This window comes from Cygnus atratus, chromosome 1, assembly GCF_013377495.2.
Source record: "Cygnus atratus isolate AKBS03 ecotype Queensland, Australia chromosome 1, CAtr_DNAZoo_HiC_assembly, whole genome shotgun sequence".
Classification (NCBI taxonomy): domain Eukaryota; kingdom Metazoa; phylum Chordata; class Aves; order Anseriformes; family Anatidae; genus Cygnus; species Cygnus atratus.
In genome coordinates this window covers 207443296-207466038 of record NC_066362.1, presented here as the reverse complement: position 1 = coordinate 207466038, position 22743 = coordinate 207443296, and the positions used below count along the sequence as shown (strand labels likewise).

Here is a 22743-nt window from a genome sequence, read left to right as displayed (position 1 = left end):
CAAGTAACAGCGAGTCGGGATAGAAAAGGGCTGTTAACGAAGAGGGATTGTGTGCGGTGCTTCTATCACTGGGGCAGTGCGAAGGGAAGCTCCCTGAGGGGAGCCGCGGGCTGCACACTTCCACCGCCGCACGCGGCCCCGCGGGCACTGACAGAACGCGGCGCCCTCCCCCTCCTTATATCCCCTCCCCTCATGAATATTCACCGGAGGAGGGCGTGGCCCCGCCTCATGAATATGGAGATGAACCCGGGCGGGCGGGGCCGCGTCCCCTCCAAGTGTGAGAAGATGGCGGCGGCGGCGGCGGGCCCCGGCGGCCGGGCCGCGGTGGGGCGAGGGCGGCGGCGACCGGGGGGGCGGCCGGGGACGGCGGAGAAGACCGAGGATGAGGCGGCGGAGGCGGCGGCGGAGTGCCCGGCGTGCCGCCAGGCGCTGGCGGAGGCGGTGACGCCGCCCTGCCGCCACTCGCTGTGCCTCGCCTGCTTCCAGCGCTGCCTGCAGGGCCCGGGCCTCCGCTGCCCGCTGTGCCGCGGCCGCCTCGCCGCCGCTGGGGCCGGAGGAGGAGGAGGCGGAGGAGGAGGAGGCGGCGGAGGTGGCGGCGGCGGCGGCGGCGGCGGGGGGGAGCAGCGGGCGCCGGACCCAGGTGCGGTGGCGGCTCCCGCCCCTCCCCCAGCGCCAACCGCCGCGGCGGCTGAGGGGAGGGGGGGGAGCGGGGGGCGTGGCTTGTGGGTGGAGGGCGGGGTTTGGTGGGATTGGGGCGGGGCTTGAGGTGGTGGGCGGGGCTTGCGGGTGTGGTGAGGGTGCACGGGGCTCGGCCTGGCAGTGTGGTGGGTGGAGGGGCAGGGGAAGGGGGGTCTTTGTTAGTGGGGGGGGATTTAAATTTAAAAAGGGGACGTTTAGGGGTGGGGGGGAATGTTCTGGGGGGTTTAGGAAGGTGGTGGTTAGGGATGGTGGGTGGTGGCATGGGGGACAAATGGTCCCCGGGGGGCTTTCCAACCCTAATAACCCTAATGGTTCTGGGGTTTTCTGAAATTCCTCCAACCTTGGCTGGGGCTCTCTGAAATTCTCCGCTCAGAGGGTGGTGAGGTGCTGGCACAGGCTGCCCAGAGGAGCTGTGGATGCCCCATCCCTGGAGGTGCTCAAGGCCAGGCTGGGTGAGGTCCTGAGCATCCTGATCTAGCGGGTGGTGTCCCTCCCTATGGCAGGGGGTTGGAACTGGGTGGCCTTTGAGGTCCCTTCCAACCCAAACCATCCTATAAAGGGGCTACAGCTGCCCCCCCACCACCAGGGGACATGGGGCATAGGGCTCCCCACCCCTCCAGCATGAGAACACCAGCCAGGGGTGAAGGGCATCAGCCCCCCGTCCCCTTCCCTGGGAAGCCCCTCGCTGGTGGCACCGGTAATGGGAGGGATGGGGCAGCATTGGGTCGCCTTGTATCCCCACGAGGTGGCACCAGCTAGGACCATCCGATGGCCAGCAGGCGGTTATTTTGTCATAACACTGCCCAAAAAATTAATGGTTACGGAGGCATTGGCCGGAGGGATCGGTGAACATCAGGCAGGTTTGTGCTTCCTCGGGAAAGGAATCGTGGGGAAGTCCTGGTCCTTGCTGACAGCAAGTCCATCATCTCCGAGCTTTTTCTGTGGAGTTTCCTCCCCACCTCGTGAGCTCAGCACCACCAGCACGCTGCTCAGCCCTGGTGCGGCTGCTTCCCTGCGTGGTGCTCGGAGCAGGTAACGCTGGCATGGATCGTCCACCATCACCGTGAGCATCTCTTTGCTGTGGGAGCCTTTCTCTGTGCTGCTGGAAGCCCCGACGAGGTGCTGAGCTCCGGATGAACGTCCACGCACCGCTTCAGCCGTGCCCCAACCGGTCCCTGTGGGGCACGCTGCTGTCACCCGGGTCCTGCTCCTGTCAGCAGGGAAAACTGGCAGCATGAGCGTAAATGGCTTAAATTGCTGGTTCAGACCAACCCCGCTAACCTCTGCTGGGAAGGAATTCGCAAGGGTTTGCTGGATTTGATGACTTTTTGATGGACTGCCTGGAGAGGAGATGCACCGCGCTGGGACAGGAGGGACAGCCACCAGCCCGCTGCTTCACCGCAAAACCTCCCACTGAGTTGGTCCTTGCTCCTTGCTGGTTGTTGGCCCTGCTTGGTCTGCCCTCGCCTGGAACATCCACGCTGCAGGAACACTTATATTTGATGAAAAATGAGTTTGGACTCTCTGCTTGTCTTGCGCTGTCTCAGGTGCGTGCGTTTTGCAGCAGGCACCTGGTAATCGTCTTGATAAATGTTTGCTGCCCACCTGAATTTCCTGAAGCTCTGGAAGTGGCTTGGAGAGAATGGTGAGGGGTCTTAGCATGGAGGAACATGGGGTGTGCACCCAAACACAGAGGTGTGTGTATGGCTGACACCGCGTAGTCCCAGCGTTTCTTCATCCCGGGTGCTGAACAGGGCTGTGCTGACCGCTCTGCATCAGCCTCACCACCACAAGGCCGTGCTTAAGGCTATGGAGTGGCTCAATTAACGGGTGATGAGGTGAGCTAAAATGAGCTCTCATCTTGAATGGCATTCCTGGTAAGAACAAGCTTGTCCTGGAGCAGCTGCTGCATCCAGGCTGGAAGCTGTGGGGCTCATTGACTACTTAGGTGGCAAGTTGGGCTAACAGCGTGGAAATTGGGCTGCCCAGCACCATGGGGTTTGTCCCTCTCCAAGGATGGATGGAGGCTCTGCAGCCACCTTAACCACCGCGTCAGGAATCCCAAAAAGCGTTCTCGGTGTCCAACAGAACTTGCTGTGTTTCACTTTGTGTCCGTTGCCTCTTGTCCCGTCGCTGGGTGCTGCTGAGAAGAGCCTGGCAGGTAAAATCTTTGTGGCCCGTCGCTGGTCGAGGCAAGCCCCATCCTGCTTTGCCCTTCATAAATCCACGGTGGCTGCTCCCGATCTCCTTCTCTGTGTGCCCGGAGGTGGTTTCCAGGATGAGTGGCTCCATCACCAGGGATCGAGGTGAGGCCTTCCTTTTTGGAGAGGGGCAACACTGGCTTTCTTCAGAGCACCAAGAACCTCTCCTGATTGCTGTGGCCTTTCAAGAGCGGCCTCCCCATGACGTTGGCTAACTCTCCACACGTGAGAACGAGCAGTAAAGTCACCTGGACCCACATACCTTTGTTTAAATGTTTCTTAACCTGATCCTTCCTCCAGCGAGGGTCTGCCTGCCTTCCCCAGGCGTTCCCAGGACTCGCCAGCATGCGTAAACACCTGAGAGGAGGCCATAAAGGCAGCAGGGCCGGGTTCTTCTCAATGGGGCCTAGTGACCGGCACGAGCTAACCCACAAGAAGTTCACTTAACGCCAGGTCACTTCCCTTCTGTGCTGGAGCCCTGGCACAGGCTGCCCGGAGAGGGGCTGGGGGCTCCTCCGCGGGGTCTCCAGCAGCCGCCGGGACGTGGGGCTGGGCGAGCGGCTCCGCGGGGCCCCGCTGGGGCAGGGGGCGAGCAGCGGCACCCAGGAGTGCCCCCAGCATCAGTCGGGCTCTCAGCAAACACTGAATAAGCTGACACAATTAAATCACTTGAAACCTGCAGAAATGATTGAGAAAAACACTTTTCATGTTTTTTTTTTTTTTTTTCTTTAAACATGAGAGATGCTGCATCTTGACATGGCTGAAGCTTCTAGCTTAAAGTGGGCAACCAGCACGGGTTTTGAGTCTCAATTTCTGCCCTTTGCTGGGATTTGAACACCATAGTGGACTTGTGGAGACCCTGGCAGAGATCAGGGATTAAGTGCTGTACAAATACACAGGAAGACAAAGTCCTCGTCGTGGCGCTCGCCAAACAAAAGCGGACGGAGGTAAGCGGAGAGGAGGCGCCCGCTGCCCTTTGAGCTCCCATTCCCCCACCAGCAGCACCCAGGCATCCGTGGGTCCCACGTGGCAGCTGGAAACGTGCCCCTGGATGCTGGTAAGAGGCTGGATTTTGGGCTGAAGCAGCCGAGAGGAGCAAGGATGCATGTGCCACACTCCTGGTGAGCTGCTCAGGCTGAGCCGTAAGAAAATAAGGACGCTTATGTTTCTCCGAGGATGATGGAGTGCCCAGCAGCGAGACAAGTGGAATGAAATTCATGGAAGGAGAGGTGGATGAGGACAGGGCTCGATGTTCTCCAACAGCAGGCACGAGGCCCAGGTTCAACCAAACTGATATGTTTTTGCCTGTCGCTCCTGATGTCGCCATCAGAGGGTATGGGTGTCTTCGGGGAGCTTGGAAAATCCCTGAAGGAGAAGTGAACAGCGAAGCAGGAATTCAATTTTCCAGGGAAGAGGCTTGTTATGCTTGGCAGGAGCTGGAAGCTGCTCACAGGGTGCTCTGGGGGCGTGGATAATACACAGCTAATTTCGGCAAAAGACCTGCAGGTGGTTTTGGAAAGCCATGGGGATGTTGTTCTGCCACACCGAGGTCAACGTTTGGGCCATGCATCTGTGAAAACATCCCCAGAAAAAAGGGATTCCCCGGCCACCTTTGTGTAACGACCTAAACACACGGAAATTTCACCTAATATCCAACCAAAATCATTGTTACAAATTCAGCCGATTTCCTTTCTCTCCTGCCCGGTAGATATTCATGCAATTACTAACCGATCCCTTAACAAGAGGGCGTTTTAATGGCCAGCCTTCTGGCGTGACTTCCCCGTCCTTCCTCCCCTTCCTCCTGCCTTTTTCTGGCTCTGGATTCCCTCTTGTCCCGCTGACCTAGACCGGTCGAGTTCTTGAACATTTCCTGGTGATTCCTTGATTTCCTTCCACTTCTGCTCTCTGCAGCCTGTCTCCAGATTATTTTTTCCTATAGAGCACAGCACTACGAGCTTGCTTCGCCAGGACTGCTGTCTGCACTTCCATGCTGCATGAAAAGCAGGGATTGACTCCAAAAACCCAACTGAGACCTGCACCATCGGAGGTTTCAAGTGATTTAATTAAGCACATCCAAGGAGCACCACCTTCCTCTTCCTCCGTGTTCCTCCTCGTTGTGTTTAACCTACTATCGGAGCCGGTAACGAAGGGATTGATTAGGACCTGACCTGGGCTAGTCCCAGTGACGACATGGGATGCTGTCCTGGTCTGGCTATTGAAAATCTTGGAAAATAATTCTTTAGCAAATTGGGCATCCTGCTGAGAAATGGTTATAGCTAGTTAAACGGGTGAGCTTTTAGGTGCTTCTGAATGAAGTAGAAGAAACCCTGCTGTTAGAAACCCTTCTGTTCCTCAGGTGCTGGGACAGGGAACGACTCAGAAATTGCAGGAACCGGAGGATGAGCAGGGAGGCATCACACGTGGAAGCCTCGTGTAATGGATCCGTGCCTGCTGAGCCCATGCTGGCACCGTGGCTGCTGCGTTTTTGGCCCCAGCGGCTCCAGGAAAGGGGGCGAGCTCGACTGCAGCTGGATCCTCAAGTTCGAGCAACACCACATCTGTGCTGCGATGTTCTCCATGAGCTTGAAGGGCTCAAGACTGACCCCAGAAAAAAAAACCGACCCCAGCAAGTCTTCTTCCCCTTCTGCACGAGGTTAGGAACTGCCACTCCTTGCAGCTTCTCCATCGATGTCACCCTCACGCACCACGTCTAAGGGCAGCATTTAATGTCCTCAGCAGCGTGCTGGTTCCTGCTCTCTCACCTTCCTGCCTTATTTCTTTATGTATTTCTGTCCGGAACAAGATTAGGGCAGTGCCGGTGTAGTGCCTGCGCTCTGGGGGCAGGTTCCTGCAGGGGCTGTGCTGCAGCGCATTGGTGCCCCCTCGTACCGCTGGTCCTTCACTTGCTTCGTAGAGCACAACTGTGAGCGGGTGAAAACCCTCTGACCCCTGGGAGGTGACTTTTTTTCCCCCTCAACCCCTCATTAACCCACCAAAGAAGGAGGTGAGGTGGAATTAACGTTAGTTGGGTACACATCCACGTCCCCTTTGCTCCACGAAGCCTCGAGAGCCGTGACAAACCACCCGCAGCTTGCTTGCACGCCCCAGCTTGGATTCCGGCAGCTTTCCAGCACCACCCCTCCTGTCCCTCGCATCCCAACGGCCTCTCCATCTCTCGTCTTCCATCCCAAGGCATTTGCTGCTGTAGGATCATGCCTGTTGGACACCAAACAGGACTCCCACCTGTACCGGGACCAGTGTCAGCACACCACGTGCAGGCATCGACTGCTTCCAGCTACGTCCCCGGAGAGGTCTGGCCACTTACAGTCTGTTGTATTTTTCACTTCGGTGCGTTCCCTTTAGTGCAAATGGCCTTTCATCTGGTTATATCCCCAGAAGACCACCAAATGTTGTAAATCCTTGCAGAAGACCTGTTCTCGTGCCTCGTGTGAAAGCCACAGCCACTGGGAGCCAGGCAAACCATACCAGTGCCACAGATGAGCAACAGCATGCAGGAAAGCTCTTCCGAAACATCTTCCCTTCTCACATCTTTGTTGTTTATAAATCGTGTCTGCGCTCCTGTTTGTTTTGCAAAAAAATCTATGATCACAAATGCCGAAACATTTCATATTTCCATTATTTTCATATCATTTCACCATCTCGTTCTTTCTGCACCCGCTGTTCCTGTTCACTGGTGGATTTCTCCTTTTTTTTCCATCCTCCTTTTATTGCATGCATGGATCCATTTTGTGGCTTCATGTACCTTTACCAGCTCCCCAAGCCCAGCTCTTGGAGAGGAGGCAGCTGAGCAGGAGGCACAGGGGGAAGCAGTGAATTTGGCACCTGAGGACCCGGGCTGGCGAGCGGGTTGTGAAGAATCTCCTTTTCTGACACCCCAGGTTGGGGCAGGAAAAAGGGGAAACTCCCCAGATGTTCCCCCAGTGCCCTTATCAGGGTGAGTTATGTATGCGTGCAGCACACAGCTGGCATTTCTTCATATAACTCCGTAATAAAATACTTGTAAAAGAGCTGGAGTAACTGCTCCCGTCGGAAACCTGCTTCCAAACCTCTCTGCATTCACAGCCAGAAAATCGCGTTGTGTTTTGGAGGCGTGTAGATCTCCTCCAAGCAGAAACCCCAGCTGCTGGAAGAGGGGGGGGAAAAAAAAAAAAGCAAAGCCTTGAGGTTTTGTTATCCCCCCGGGAGCAAAGGGGAGAAGGAAGCAGCAGAGCTTGCTGAGAGCAGCCAAGCTTTGGCTTGCAGGACGACAGATGAGAAATTGAAGGATTTCTGCACCGAGGTGACCTGTTTGGGGTCTGTTGTTCCACCCACGCTGCTGGATTTGCTGGGTGCTGCTCAGGAGTGCAGGTGAACGGTGCCCGGGCACGATGCCCCCTTCTGCGGGCTGAAATCGAGAGGATTTGAGGCATCGAGGGGTGTTGAGGCTGCCCGTCAAATGCCACTTAGAAGTGATGTTAAATAGTGAGGAAATGTGCTGTCCTCTCATATGGTGCAGGAATTGATGACTTTTCGAGGCTGAGCACCACAGGATGAGGCCCCTCTCTGGCAGCCTCAAGAGCTGGGAGCTGAGGTTGTCCTGGCACGGGCACCGGCCCCAAAGCGAAAGAACTTTTGGAAAGAAGAGGGCTGGGAAGGTACCGCTGTCCCTAAACCCTGCATATCTGGGGGTGTCCCAGCCTTAAACCTTGGGGTAAAAAAGCTGAGACTCTTGGAAGAAAGAGGAAACTTTGCCAAGCAGCCCGGTGGAAGTGGGGCCGGCGGGGAGGATGCGGCACCGCGGTGCCACGTGCGCTCGGCGCCCTTATTCCACGCGGAGCTGGAAACGTGGGTCCCCAGGTTTTTTGGCGTGTCTGTAGGATGTACCACTTGCTGCATACAGGTGCTGTACGTAAAACTGACCGTTTTAGCTAAACCAGCACAACTTTATAAACGTTTTATTTAAGAGCTCTTCGGGCATGGTGAACCCGTGTGGGCGATGGAGCAGGTGGCACGGCTTGCCTTCGTTGCTGCTCTGCTCCCTCAGGTTAACCCATAGGTTGTATTACCCTGGAGGACAAAAACATGCCTTTTAGTAGTGAAAATAAGGTCTGAGCTGAGCCCCAAGCACTCAGAGGTTGCTGTAGGAGCATCACATATGGAAATTCAACCTGATAACGCGCACGGGGAGCTCCAGGCCACGACCGACACCGCCTGTGGCTGTTTACAGCACGGGGAGGGCATTTCTGTCCTAGCACTAGCTCTTGCAAGGTGGAGCAGCAGCTTTTTTAGGAACAACACGGCCTGTTAGTCCATATTCCACCGCAGGAGGTGTGTTCGCCTTGGGAGCATGCGAACCTTGCAGAAATACCGTGTGATTTGTTAAATTCGGGAGCTGGCGGCGCTCCTGCTCCCTCTCTTACGGGGGTTCTGGTGGTGAGTTTAGAAGCAAAATGGGTGCATACAGGATTTTATCAGCTTTTAGCCCACGTTGTCCACCTTAGCCTGCATTGGGGTGCCTGTGGGTGTGAGGCTGGCAGGCAGAGGTGTGCCAAGGTGTGCTACAGCTGTGGGAAACCGCTGCAGGAGCTGCTGGGCGAGCAGTGGGGCAGCAAGGCCGGGCAGCCCCAGCCACCTGCACTAAAATGTCCTTCCTTCTTCTTCTCTTTCCAGACTTCATATTCAGAGCGCCCATTAAGCTAAGCAAACCAGGGGAGCTTCGGGAAGAATACGAAAGCCAGCTGAGGAAGGTACGGTACTCTCGTTGTGGTTTTTCTTCCAGGATTCCCAGCAGGAATGCCATCCCACCTGTAAGGACGATGAAGGGATTTCAGTTCCTGCCCTGGAACAACGACCATTTATCCCTTTCTGCTGCTCAAACAGTTCAGGGAGATGCAATTGAGAGTGCAGAAAGCAGTTTCTGGTGCCGTGGGCTGCCTTCCAGAGCCGGGAGGTGGGCACGGACCGTCCATGGTGGACCTCACACAGCCCTCAATTGTGTGGGGTTTATCGGAGCACCCGTATTTGTGGATAAAATTGCATAAAAAGTCAATCCCATAAAAAGTTTTGCAGCATAGGGCGACTTCTCCTTGCTCCTGGAGTAGCATCCTTCTCCTTAACTGTCCATCGCAAAACCGAGTTTTCTGTCTGTTCTTAGGCAGGAAAAGCTGTTATTCAAAGACAAAAATTAAGAGGGGGAAAACAGCTTTCCAGCTGTTTTGGAATTAGAGTCTGGGAAAATATTTTCCCCATTTAAACTAGGGATTGCTTGAATTTAAATCATCCAGTGGCTAGTCCTTTATGGAAGCTGGCTGCTTTGTAAGTGAGAAGTGTTGCAGTGAAAGCAATAACTGCTGTAGCAGAGCAGATAAAGGTTAAATTAAATCCAATTTTCTTAAATCCCAAATCTCACGTCCCTAATCCCATTCTGTGCCCGGACCCGTGTGTGGCTGTGCCAGAGCAGCACCTTGGTCCTCGTGATGGCGTTTTGCTTGCTCCCTGTAGAGGAGAAGGAGCAGATTTCATCCTTGATGAGTTTTCTTTGAGTTTTTGATTGAAGGTCTCAACAACAATGGAAAAGGCTGACATTTAGATGGAAAAACAGCCTTGTCCACTGAATGATGCTGAGGAGGAAAACACTGTTTAGGTGGTATTTAAGGTAAATAACTAAGAAACACTTGTGTTAAAATTACACATAAATTAGGCAGATTTAATGCGGAAGGGTTTTCTCTCCTGCTTCCCCATATGTGGAGCTAGCAGTGCCAGGTCACTCGGGTAACTTTGCCTGACTGTGACCTTTCATTAGCTGATTTTTAAGAAGCAGAAACTTCTCTGGTCTGAATGCCTTGTGCTGCGTGTCAAGTGTTGTGGCTTGTGGCGCTTTTGGCAGCGGCGAGGCTCTCTGTTGAAGCAGAGGTGGGTTAGGCAGTGGTGCAAGACTGGGCAGAGAGAGACAAAAGTCTGGTTTATTAATTAACTTGGACGTGGATCACTGTATTGGGCAATTTATTTCACTGGGACCCAGAGGATGAGTGTACTCGGGGTGTCTTTGGCTTAGCAAAGAAATAAAGCTGTTCCTGTAGGTATTTACTGCAGACCTTGCCAGGGTTTATAAATCTCTCAGCGATAGCGATTGGAGACTTCCCACGATGGTTTGGGAGCCAGCCCCTGGTGCTGTGAGGCTCAGAGGAGCAATCTGAGCTGTGGTCGGGCTGCAGCAACCCGTAGCAGTTCTGGCATCTGCTGCTTGACCTCAAAAAGACGCCCCATAAGCAAGCACCAGCACTTCTCCCTTCCACACCCGTCAGGAGGAAATACTTGAACGTGTTTCTGGCATTTCAGGGATGGTTTTGTCTCGTTCCTGTTCCCCTTTTTGCTCGCCCCAGGGAAAAGGGCAGCGTGGCCATGCCGGCAGCGTGGCGGTGACGATGCGCTCCAGCTTCTCCCTTGTTCCAGGGGGAATTTTGACTGCTGCTTCACAGAAGGAGGAGACCCCTCGTGCCAGTGCTTTGGGGAAACTGAGGCAGCGGACTCGGATTTGGGAACCATGCAGAGGACTCGGATTTGGGAACCAAAGCTGGCATATAACCGGGCTTCCCTCAGTGTCCAGAGGCTTCTCCCTGAGCCTTCAAGCAGCTGTTCCATCCCCCAGACGTGAGTCGTTTTCCTGGCCCTGCTGCCCAGCCTTTTGCAGTCAAAACCAAGACAGTCACTGGAACAGCACACCGAAGAATATTTATTCAAAGTGGGTAACCTCGTGGTGGGATTTTCTCAGCGCCGGTGGTGACCTGGCTCTCAGAGGAAGGTGAAGGGTTTGCTGCCTAAGCGCAGGATGGCAAGAATAATTTTCCTTGTATGCAGCTCGCTTGGTGCTCTCATATTTTATGTGCTTCCCAAGGAGGATCTCGTTTCCGTGTGCTACAAACAGAGCTCGTCCTCCTATGCTGTCCTGTTGCGAGTGGCCGATTGCTTGCCAAGGCGTGCGCTGACACTCAGCTTCGTGCAGCGAGGAGGAGAGGTCAGGCGTGAGTCTACCAGACTTTTTTCAAACAGCAGTGCTGAAATTGCCACGTCTCGAGCAAAGATTGCAGTTTCAAAATCAATCAGTGGCTTGTACGGCATTTTTTTTAAGTTCCAAATGTGATATCTGAAACAGTGACAGGAGGTTAAAAGGAGGTGCCATAACCGTGCTGCTGGTAGCAGCTGATGGGGCAGCATCCAGGAGTTCAAAGGTGCTGCAGAGCATCAGGTATTTCTCCCAGGGTAGAATCAGTCAGGTTGGAGAAGACCTCTATGATCATCTGGTCCAACCTCGAACCCACCACTGCCAAGTCCACCACTAAACCACGCTACCAAGCTCTACATCTCCACAATTTTTGAAGACCTCCAAGGATGGTGGCTCACCCACATCCCTGGGCAGCCCATTCCAGTGCTTCGCAACCATTTCAGTAAAGAAATTTTTCTTAAAATCCAACCTAACCCTCCCCTGGTGCAACCATTCCCTCTGGTCTCATCACTTGGTACGTGGGAGAAGTTTCACCCTGGCTTGCTTCAGTTTCCACTCCTCATGTCCTAGCACGGTACTGTAATGTAATCACCTGCTCCGGGAGATAATCTACATTAGGCTTTTTAAAGCGATGTTTCAGGATTAGTGTGCATCTCATCGTTAGCGTCTGGCTTCGCTTGCAGCCAGCAGGGCCAGAAACTTGGCCACGAGTCTCACACGCAAGGTGTCCACGGATGCTGACACAGACTCACTTGCTTAGGGACTTGCTCACTTTTGTCTCCAAAGCAGGGTACATAAGTTCTTTACAAAGAGAGGTTTTTCCCTAAAATGTGTTTTTTCTCCTCTGTAAAGGGAGAGCCTCCTGGTTTTTGTGCATTGGCCACTGGCAGAGTGCGTGCTGGCACCTCTGGCTGGCTGTCCATGGGTTTGCCTAAAATTAAATGTTCCTACGCATTCTTATGTATGCTTGTGGCTTTATATTTGGGAGCTGAGTATAATTTTGGACATCAGGAAAAAAAGGGAAGGTTTCCACCTAGCTTCCTTCCGTACAGCTGAAAGGTCCAGCAGCATTGGGTAGGACTCAGCTAGCCCAAGAAGTCGTCCTCACGACGAGCCTCGATGCGACCTCCTTTTTCGGATCCTTCCCGAAGGCCTGTGGAAGCACAGAAGTATTGCTGAAAGCTCACGAGATGTGCAGCAGAGCACTCCCCATGTCTGAATCACGTGGCGATAATCTCTCCGGCAGATGATGTGTTGTAGTTCCTGCTTCAGCTTATGAATAGATCGGGAATTTCAAGACACATCTTAAAGCGTTGCTTAACAAGAAGTAAAATCTGCCTTTGAAACCGTTTGCTGAACACCCACAACCAGCCAAATGATGGGGTTTTTTTTCCTCATCTTTCTACCTTCTCTTGTCCTCCTTCACCCTCCCTCATCCCTGTGGGTTTGGATTTTGTAGGGTTTGGGTCCTTCCTAGTCTGAAAACCCCGCTGTGCTGTTGGTGTAATGCACTGTGAACTCTGTTTCCTTTCCCTTCACATTTTAGGATAGCTTCCCTTGCATGTCTATGCTTTTTTTTTTTTTTCCCTGCAGCAGGGAACGAAAATACTGAGTATTTTTGGAGAAGCGAGGAGCTGTCACAGTGTCACCCACGCTCTTCATGTGCGGCGCCGTAGGACGAGCACCCGAGCTGCCCGCGAAAGCCGTCCGTGCCCAAAGACAGCCGGGCACTGCTGCCCCAGGAGAAAAGGGGGAAGCCACCAGAAGAAAATAGGGGAAATTCAGGACAGCTCCTCGCCGCCTAAGCCACCGCGCTCAGCCTGAACAGAGCTGGAAGTGCCGGTGCTCAGCACGGCTGCGGATGATCAGCGCGGCGGAGCTGCAGCTCTAAGAGGTTGGGCTTGTAGAGGAGGATCACCGTTCACGGAGGTGGGTGGAGGAAGGAGGGAGGAGCAGGTCCATGCACGTACCTACGGGGGTTATTCACGGTGTTACGTGCGAGCTGAAGCTCGGGGAGAGGTGAGAGGCTGGGCGAGATGAGGGAGGAGAGAGGAGGGTGATGCTGCCTGGACGGGCTCAGCTGGGCGGTGGTACCGAAGGCATCTGCAGATCTCCTTCATCAGGAAGAGGTGGTGGAAAGGAGGAGAAGAGGGGCTTTGTTGGCTCTCAGCAGAGCCTGCGGCCGTGCCGGAATAACCCCTGGGCTCGGGAGGGCTGAAACCTCTGCGCCAGGAGGAGCTGCTGGAAACCAAAGGTTGGCCTCGGTCAGTTGGAAGCGGTCACTGTGAGGGCTCCTGCTTTTCCCAGGAGGGCAGGGGAAGTGCTGGCACTCCTCTGAAACCCACTTCTCTTCTTACTGGGCTGCACAAGCTCCGGAATGGGGAGGGGACCTTTGGGGAAGGTAAAGGAGCATCTGGGACTGGAAGGGGCATGGTCTACAAGGCACAGCAAAAGCAGCATCGGTGCAGGGCACGGATGGGATGCTGTTGGGGCTGCTGTGATGTTCTTTGGGATGCCTTGTTCAGCCTTGGGGCTTGGAAAACGCGGCAGTGCGGGACGGATGGATGAAATAACGTCGCCTCGTAGCCTTTTGGAATTGCTGCCAGTGGTAAAAGCAACCTGAAAATGTCTAAAAAAAAAAAAAATACACGAGGATTAGAAAGAATTAAAACTTTGGGCCTCCAGTTGGCCATCAGAGGGTTGGATGATGTCTTTGGGTCTTCTCTATCCCAACACATCCGTGGAATTTATTAGAGAATTGCTGTAACTAACGAACTTGCATGTAGGTGATGCTGTCTGTGTACCTGATGAGTTGTGGGTATCACGTTGTGGTCCATTTGAAGACTAAAATGGAAGCGTAGCTCGCATGAAGTTATTGCATACGTGCGTTGTCTTGCACATTCCTATTTGTTGTATGATTACCTACAAGGAGACAGAAGCTTTTGTCTCTCTGTTTTAGAAGACAGCGTGGCAGAGAAGTCTTTGTCAACCATTGCACCTAGCTGTTTTTGTTGCCTTTGCTGTTTCGCAAAGACGATGTCCGTGCTGTTCGTGTAGCAGCAGGAGCAACCCCATCTTCCCATGACTGCTGCTGAGTAGGCAACAACTCTAGAGCAGAGAACTGGAGACACAAAATTAAATGATGTGGCCAGGCTCTTTTGGCAAATCCCTTGCTGACAGCCAGGTGTGGCACCTGAGACACTTCGATTATTCTGTCTCCTTTGTCGTTGTTTTCCAGATGAGAGAAGAAAAACTACAAGAAGAAAAAGCTTCTGAGGATCTGATTCACAAGCTCATTCTGGATGACATGGAAGTAGGAAAAAGAAAAATGGAAGAGCAGCAGAAAAAAGACGAATCTGTAGTGCTCAAAGCCAACCAGGAGTGTGTAAGTAAGCTTGTACTTGGCAATCCACATCGGAGACGCTGTCTGGGGGGTGAAATTACTGCTGAGATTCAGTCGTGGAGCAAGAGTTGCTTTTTTTAAAACAGTTCTTCCTTTGACAGTGGATGTTGACACGGGGTGCTTTCCAGGATTGACTTCTCTATAGCCTTGAAGGGGATGAGTTAACAGTTTATAAAGATCCGTGCTATTGAGAACTATTTTCCAGGAAGGTTTTTGATGACTACAGATGTTCTTCTGGAGGTTTTTCTCCCCTTCTGCCCACCTCACTCAGGACTGGAGGTGCGGCTCTTCCAGTTATATGGGTTAAACCTGCAGAGGTGCCTGCTCTGCTTCGGGTGTCCTCAATCCACGGGTGTTCCTGTGAGCGTATCTCCATGGCTCCTGCAGCATAGCTATACGATGCCGTAGCCCAGCAGATTCCTCCTGCTGAGTGGTGCCCATTTCTCATTTCAGCTGTGAGACTCCACAGGAAACGCTCTTAAGAATTAGGGATTGGTAGAGGATTATGTGGGCACTGAATCATGTCCTGAAGTGTTTTTGTTGAAAGATTTTCTCAAGCTTCCTGTCCATCCAGTGTCTGATCGTTAAATTATCTTTGTTCAGTGAGTCACAGCTCTATGTAGGAGCTGTGTGCTTATTTTTGCATTATTTATGCTTCTGGAACCAGCCTCTGAGCTGTTACGGTTCCGGTGAAGAGAATCCACAAGCGTTTACCTTGCTGGGAGGTTGCATTCTTGGTTTATTTCCTCTAGGTGTAATCACAGCAGAGGCTTTTGGAATCTTTAATACCTTTGCAAGAAAGCCCTTTGTTTTCCAAGTGATTCTTTTTGTCGTACGTGTCAGCTAACTCTTCCTTGATTGACTTCAGTTTCCCGAACGCCTCTCGGATTCGGAGAATGAAGAACCATTCCAGGGGAAGCAAACGCATCGGTCAGCTTTCGTTTCCAAGACCAGTGCCTACTCCTTTGCCTTCCTTTCAGGGTAAGATGCTGAGACCTGATTCGAGTTTATTAATGTCCATTACAGACGTAAATATCTTGTTCTTCTTGCTGTTCTTCTAAACATACCTGAGATGCTTTGAATTTATTAAAATCCAATCCAAATCTAAAACAAGCAATAACTTTTCTGAAATTTTAGCGTTGGTAAAGTGTCTGACTTCCTCCTACCTGTTATAAAATCCTGGGGGTTAACGCGTTCAGTGTTCATCCCATGATGCAGAAAAATCATTGACCAGGTGTAAATTACAAAAATCATGAAAGAACAGAATTCTTTGTGTTGAACTCAAGCTTTGTTCAAACAGCTCCTCAGTGAGACCTCACGCGAGCAGCCCAGGGGCTTCCGTACTGCTGTCGTTAGCTCTGACCTCGATTAACTACAATTAGGAGAGGCGTCAGGGTGTTCAGTGTGGAGACCCTGAACACACACTGGGGCTCTGGGGTTCTGTGGTCAGGAGTATCCGTCCCAGCTGCTGCTTCAGCTCCCTCGACCCAAAGGTTTCCTTGCCCAAAACCCTGGGCTCAGCAGCTCAGCGCTGCGGCACCCCCCAGGAACGATGCAGGCAGGTCCCTGTGGTGCTCACGGCTCGATTCCACCTCCCAGTGAGACTATTTCTGCCTAATACAGAATAGTTCAGCTGGAAGGGACCTACAAAGATCACCTAGTCCGAGTGATTTTCATCAATGGCTTCATTCTCGGTCTGGTCAGGCTTGCGGCGTAGCCGCACGAGTCAAACCGTGGCCACGAGGCAGTGGGGATGAAGATGAAGAGGGTGGGGGAATGGGGTGAGGTCCTGGCATGGGGGGTGGGCAGCATCCAGCTGTGCCATCAAGCTGGATTTGGGGTCGTGTTCACAGGGATGTGGTCAGCTGCAGGTTTTTGGGTGCCCTGTGCTCAGCCCCAGCCCCTGCCGGGGCTGTTTGTTGTGCTGGTCCCAAGACGAGGAGTTATCTCACGTCAACTCATATCCACTGTTATCTCTTATCAACTGCTTTCCAGGAACCTCACCTCCAAGGTGGAGAGGAGTCGGAGCTGCACTGACACCATCCAGGAGAGATCAAAGAGCAGGCAGAGATCAGCCCCAGCCGGCAAAACAAAGGTACGGCCGCTTCCACGGCGCGTGGCGGGGCGGGGAAGGCTTTGACGTGTACCTGCCCTTATCCGAGGTCACCCAGCGCCAGCAGTCTGCGGATACAAAGTGCTGGTGCTTCGGGGTGTTGCTGGTGCTGTGTTACCGCCCTGGGGCCAGTTGGCTCCGTACAGCTCACAGCAAAAACCTGCGAGGTTGGGAATTACAGGGCGGGAGAGTGGATGGCTTGCAGAGCTTTGTTGGCTTTGTGGGGTAATTGGAAGGGCTCTCTTTCGTTTGGTAATTCATTTTCTTGCCAAGGCTGAATCTCCAGACAACTAAACAGACTTTTTTTTCTTTAAGCTTTAGAAAAAAGATCCTCTTTCTCCCCTATTCTTTCCAAAGCTGTTTAAGAAGAGCAAAACTCACTGCTCGCCTGGTGCGAGCGTACTTCCTTTTGCACTTTCACCGAGCTCTCTGCCATGGGAAATGTTGGCCTGGTCCTGCTTCCCTCAGGTCCTGCAGATCAAGTGAATTTCCTGGTGGCTTCCTGGTGGCTGCAGCAGCAGCTTTCTCAAGGGTCCCGGTGGCTTTGGGCAGTGCAGCTTAGCAAGGGACACCGGTGCCGGGTGTCACCACGTCAAAAGTGGGAGACATGGGGATACAACATGCTTCAGGGCCATGATGCCTTGATGCCCGTTAGGTTTTCTCCTCCCTCAGCCACCTGTGGTGCAGGACAAAAGCCTCTGCAGCCTTTTGGAAGGTTGGCTTGGTTGGGGGATGACGCTTGGGATCTGGTGACATCCCCGTTGGTACGTGAAGTTGACCCCAGTGAGCACCTGGCTAGCGTCCCCGAGGTTTCGGGCATGGACCTTGGTCAGTCTCGTGTTAAAAGCCTGGTCCAGTCCCTGTCGAGGCTGATAAGAGAGAAATTGAGCTCAAAGCACAGGATCTGTAACTAAGCTGCCCTCCCAGGCCTTTTTTTTTTTTTTTTCCTCTTTAAGTAGATGGTTCATGGGCCTGGCCAACTAAGAGTTGCACTGCAAGGATGTTCCACAAATTTGTTTTGACCCCAAAATCATAGGAACCACTCTTATTTTGGGTGAAGCAGGGCAAGGCTCCCATTGTCCCAGGTTAGAAGCCAGGTAAAATAATTTTATCTTGAAAAATAATAGTGCCATTTACACTAGTGTGTAAATTTACTTGTGGCTGGGTTCTGCCACGTTCCGGGTGTAGGAGCAGCAGGAGGTGGTGCTGGAGATGCTCCTCGTAAGGTCTGCCAGAGCCCTTTCCTCCTGGTGGTTTGCAGAGGAGCGAGATAAACCCAGGCTGAGTATTTATTCCTCCTCTCCTCTGGGTTCCTAGGGAGCAAAAAGCCCTTTGGTGATCGCTTCCCTTGAGGAGCGTGGCTTCCTCCAGCTGCCTCTCAGCTTCTTGCATTGCTTCAGATGTGTTTTTTTCTGGTGGGATTGCCATTCAGTGCGAGCCCAGTAGCCCAAAGAACAGCTCTTACACTGAAATAAACTCGAACCCCGGGTCGCTGCTGGGGTCTGGTGTCCCCCGCTTACGTCCTGTGTCATCCCTGCCGTGCTGTAAGCAGTGGCGGTGGCTGCTCCTCTCCCTCACTTGCCCAAACTCTCCTCCCCGACCAGCTTTGTTGAGCGGTGATGCCTTGCCTTGCAGGTCCCCCCCATCACCAGCGCCTCGACGCCTCTGCTGGGCGTCCTGTCGTCCACCCAGAACAACCGCTGCCTCTCCGCCCCCGACCTGACGGCCGAGAAGCGCCCGGTGCTCACCGCCGCCTCCTCCCTGCCGGCCCTGCACAAGCCGGAGCGCTCCATCAGCCCCGAGAGCAACGACAGCATCTCGGAGGAGCTCAACCACTTCAAGCCCATCGTCTGCTCCCCCTGCACGCCTCCCAAAAGGCTTCCGGACGGCCGGGTCCTGAGCCCTCTCATTATCAAGTCCACCCCGAGGAACCTCAGCCGCAGCCTGCAGAAGCCAACCACCTACGAGGCCAGCCCCAGGATACTGAAAAAGTGGGAGCAGATATTCCAGGAGCGCCAGGTGAAAAAGACTCTCTCCAATAAAGCCACCCTTACGTCCTTGGCTTCGGAGCCCGGGGAGGACGCCGTGGGTCCCGACGTCACCAACCCCTGCCACCGAGAGCGGCCGCAAACGCAGGATGATCAGCTCCCCCCCGATGCACCGGGAGGCCCCCGCCCCGAGCTGGATTTCTTCCCTTCTATCAGTGAAACAACGCCGGGAAGAGGGAGCGAGAAAACCAGGGATTCCCAGGCCTTACCGACGGACGAGAGCGCCGCCGAGCGATCCGCCGCTGTCACCTCCCTCCACCCGCGGCCGCCCGAAGCCCCGGACCCCAAAACGAACGCGTTGGTGGACAAATCCTGCCTGGCTCTCGGCCCTAAAGCGCTGAGCAGGAGGATCATCGGGGTGAGCGCGGCGCTGCCGGACAGCAGCGCCCTGGGCGTCCCCGTCAAGCCGTCGTCGGGGAAGAAGCAGCTGAAATACCTGAACAGCAACGAGCTGATCCACGTGCAGAACAGCTCCTTCGAGGGCATCATCGGCGAGCAGGCGCCGGCGCTGCGCCGGGGAAGGAAGAGGCGCTGCAAAACGAAGCACTTGGAGCACAACGGCTCCGTCAAGAGACTGAGGCACGCGGCGGGGGACGCGGGCTTGGCCCCGGAGGAGCGGCTGGTGCGGGAGGTGGAGCAGAAGCTCCAGCAGGAGGAGGAGGACAGGAGGCTGGCCCTGCACCTGCAGAGGATTTTTGACAGCGAGAACAGGACGGTGGAGAGGCGGAAAGTCCGGGTGGACCGGTACCTGCTGCGCTCCAAGAGCACTCTGGGCGCCAAGTAGCGCCGCCGGGCGACGTTGCCTTTCTAGAGGACGATGAGGTTTATCGGATTGTCTTAGAGGAAAGCTATTTTTTTGCCATGCTTCCACCCACTGCCGTTGTTTGTTGTTTTTTTTTTTTTTTTTTCGTTTTGGTGGTAAGGCGTTTGGAGGTCCAGTTCGGAGAGAAGCCAGAGTCCTTACAGATTTAAAGGAAAAAAAAAAAAGGGGGGGGAAAAAAACAAACTCCTCCAGCCTGGCTGGTCCATGGGTCTGAAAGAGGTCCCTCAGCCCCCCGAACACACTGCAACGCGGGTGGCAGTCGGTGACAGCGGGGTTCCCCTAGCAAGAAGGGTTTTATGGGCAGTCCCCGGGGTCCTGGGTCCTCAGCACCCCGCTCTGGGTGGCCCCGCTTGAGCAGGGGTTGGACCAGACGGACCCAGAGGTGCCTCCAACCTCAGCTTCTGGGTGAATGTTTTGAGATTACTATTTATGTTTTGAGATTATTGAGGTTTTTCTCACGCGAAGGACCTCGGCCAGTCGTTGCCTCGCCATCTCGGTGTGCCAGGGAGCACCCGGAGCTCTGCTCGTGGGGAGGAAAGTAGGTCCTGGGAGCAGCGTGCTCCTCTCTGCCTGTCCCGTTCTCCTCCTGATGCTGCAGTGATCTGACTTAAGTATTATCAGAATATTTGTACACCCTGGCTGGATTTAAGCTTAAACCAGCCGGGCTGTTGGCGAGGGAGGCTTCGTGCTGCTGCTTGCAGGTGCCAGGTGGATCCACCTCTAGTGGTGACAGACGAATGTGCCTCGCTGGCTGCACAGAGCTGAGGTTGCTTCCTCCGAGTAGAAGGCCAAATGTAGTGAAGAAGGGTGTATAATTGGGATTTTACAGAACATTTTAGGAATGTTGCACGTTCCTGGTCATGACAGAGCAGGAAACTTGGGCTGGGAGCTGTCCCCTGGAGCTGTGAGCCAGGGAGCTCGTGCAGCTTTTCTCCCAGGGTTTCTTCTCCTTCCTGCGAAGGCATCAAGGGGGAAGGAAGGGAGGATGGAGGAAGGGGAACGCTGGCCCTGGGAAGGAGGAGGTGGCAGGTACCCTGCAGGCTCTCGCCATCCCTAAGCCCTCTCCCAGCACCCGACGAGTTTCTGGCAGGGGGTCTGGGGGCACACGGGGTGCAATCTGCCCTCCCCACGCTCCGAGCTTGCCACCCTCAGGTTTGAACCACTACGAGAGCTCAGGTGAGCGATGCACTACAGATTTCCACTTCGGGGCACGAGGTCGGGCACGGCTGGCGGAGCAGGAGGAGTTGTCTACCCAGACGTGGCCTCTGGTTGCAGCCGCCCTCCGTGCTCTGCTTCCTTTCACCTCTCTTCCCCATCCTTGGGGTGATTCCTTGGGTTATTTCTGGTAATCGGGCTCTAAAAGTGCTGCCTTGCAGTGTGTTCGCTGGGCACCATCAGGTGCCAGGGGACGAGGGGCATTTCCAGGACGTAACCGAAGCACGGGTTAAACGCGCCGTGTCCGCGGCACAAAGGGAAGGGCAGCTCGTGGTTGTACAGACCCAGAAAATGGTCGTTGCCCAAATTCCTCCTGAATTTATCTTAAAAATGGCCCAATTTCTCCCTTCCTCTTAAAAAAAAAAAAAAAAAAAAAACAGGAACTGGTTTTGTTTTTCTCTTCCAGCACGCTTGTGGTAACTGCAAGGACCCTGGCGCGTTTTCCGACTTGAACTGGATTTTTTAAAAAAAAGAAATCTTATATTTTAATGGATAAAATTTATATATTTTAAATACTATATTTCAACAGATCGACACTTTCGTTTTGAGAAGTCTTATAGCAATGATTCCGTAATATATATATATATATGTGTGTGTATATATATATATATATATATATATATATCTGTATCTCCTTACACACAAACTACTGGATGGCCGAAGCCGTACCCAGCCCGGGTCTCTGCACCTCTCCGGAGGCAGATCTCTGCCCCTCGCACGGTGCTGCCGCATCAGGCGCGGTTCTTTGGACTCGAACCGAATCATGCTCGCGTACCCGGCGATTAATTGGAAGGAGATGGAGTAATTAGACCCCGACTGGACCGACAAGAGCGGCGCGGAGATGAGTAGCCGTGGCCTGAATTCGCCCTCCGCAGCGGTTTCTAAAGAATAAGCTCAGGATGGAAACCCCCAGCTTTTACCCAGAATTTGATTTTCCGCCCCCTCCCCCCCCCCGATATTTTAACTTAAACTGTGCACTTCCTGAATTCATCCAGGTTTATTATTAATTATACAAATCCCCTGGGCTCTGCCCCTTGCCTGCGGTTAATCCCTTGAGCCCCGAGCAGATTTCTCTCGACGGTTTTCTCCTGTCTCGCTGTGCTGGTGCTGGTTCCCTCCGTGCCGGTGCTGCCAGCACTCTCTGAGCAAGCCTGCACAACCCAAACTACGTTTACAGGGCGGTTACGTGCTGAATGTATCCTTTTCCCCTCTTAAAAACTTTTCTGAAGTCCGGTGCACCAGGCCAGTGTCTTAAATATCTTTTTTTTAAAAAAAAAAAAAAAAAGAGGTACATAAATATTTAGGTTTTTTGTGTTAATTTCCTCTTTCTACATCTCAGCGGATGTGCGTGCGGCACGGCCTGAGCTGAAACCTGTCTCGAGACAAAAAAAAAAGATGATGGGGAAAGAGCAGCATTAGTACGGCTGCTGCCCACGGTGTGCCCGGATCCACGGACCCAAAATTTGGCTTTGTCAGCAGCCGGCTCACCCCGAAACCCGGCTGCCCAGGCCCTGCACCACGTACGGCCCCTTGCGTCGGTGTGGAAGGAGACCTCTGAATGTGTTTCGTACCACGACCAGGAGTCGCTTGCCTTCGTGCATCGCTGCCCCCTCGCCGTAGATGCTGCACCCAGCGAGCGACATCGGCACGGGATCGACCTCTCCTGGAGCTCTGTGCCCGCAGGCTCCCAGCCCGCTGACTTCAGCCTTCAGAGAAAACCACGGCTCGACCGCAGCTTCGCCATCCAGCTGCTCAAAGGTGGAGGCAGGGGCTGGCAGCTGCTGCTCCCCATCCAGCTCCCGGAGAGCTGCTCGCCCGCGTGCCCGGCTCGCCTCGAGTCCACCCGCGTCGCTGTCAGGTTTAGGGACTCGGGGTGGTTTGAAGCGACGACGAATGTTTTATTAATTTAACGCTGTGTGAGTTCGTTTGAGCTTGCACAAAACAAAAGAATTGTATATAACTTCATGTGAAAGAGCAGAAATTCCCAGCCTCGCGCACTGCAGCGGGCAGGTGTTTCCTTTGCCACAACGCATGCCATCTGAGAAGCAAAATACCTCTTGCTGGATGCAGCGCAGGATCTGCAGAGGCCCTAAGATGACACCGAGCATTTCTCGACGCTTGCTGGGAAGCAGTTTCTCACCCTCCTCCTTCCTGCAGCCGCCTTCTCACTGGGACAGAGCCGTCCGTGCCGGCCGTGGGATGGCGCAGGCGCTGCACGTCCTCCCACCACTGTGAAGCT

At 53.8% G+C, this 22743-nt stretch overlaps 1 protein-coding gene across 1 annotated transcript; it reads left to right on the top strand.

Annotated features, from left to right (window-relative positions):
* Positions 1-285: 285 nt before the first annotated feature.
* On the top strand, positions 286-21429 carry RNF169 (ring finger protein 169). The gene is made up of 6 exons (XM_035570398.2): positions 286-640; positions 8571-8647; positions 14141-14287; positions 15174-15286; positions 16301-16400; positions 18054-21429. Exons 1-6 carry the CDS (start codon positions 286-288, stop codon positions 19248-19250), a joined length of 1989 nt encoding a protein of 662 aa, XP_035426291.2. The 3' UTR covers positions 19251-21429.
* The last annotated feature ends 1314 nt before the right edge of the window (positions 21430-22743 follow it).

Excerpts from the sequence above, each read along its gene's own strand:
- RNF169 (XM_035570398.2), top strand. The coding sequence starts at position 286 with ATGGCGGCGGCGGCGGCGGGCCCCGGCGGCCGGGCCGCGGTGGGGCGA. Across the intron at positions 8,648-14,140 it reads ACGAAAGCCAGCTGAGGAAG|ATGAGAGAAGAAAAACTACA; the intron begins GTACGGTACTCT and ends GTTGTTTTCCAG. Across the intron at positions 16,401-18,053 it reads CCCCAGCCGGCAAAACAAAG|GTCCCCCCCATCACCAGCGC; the intron begins GTACGGCCGCTT and ends CTTGCCTTGCAG.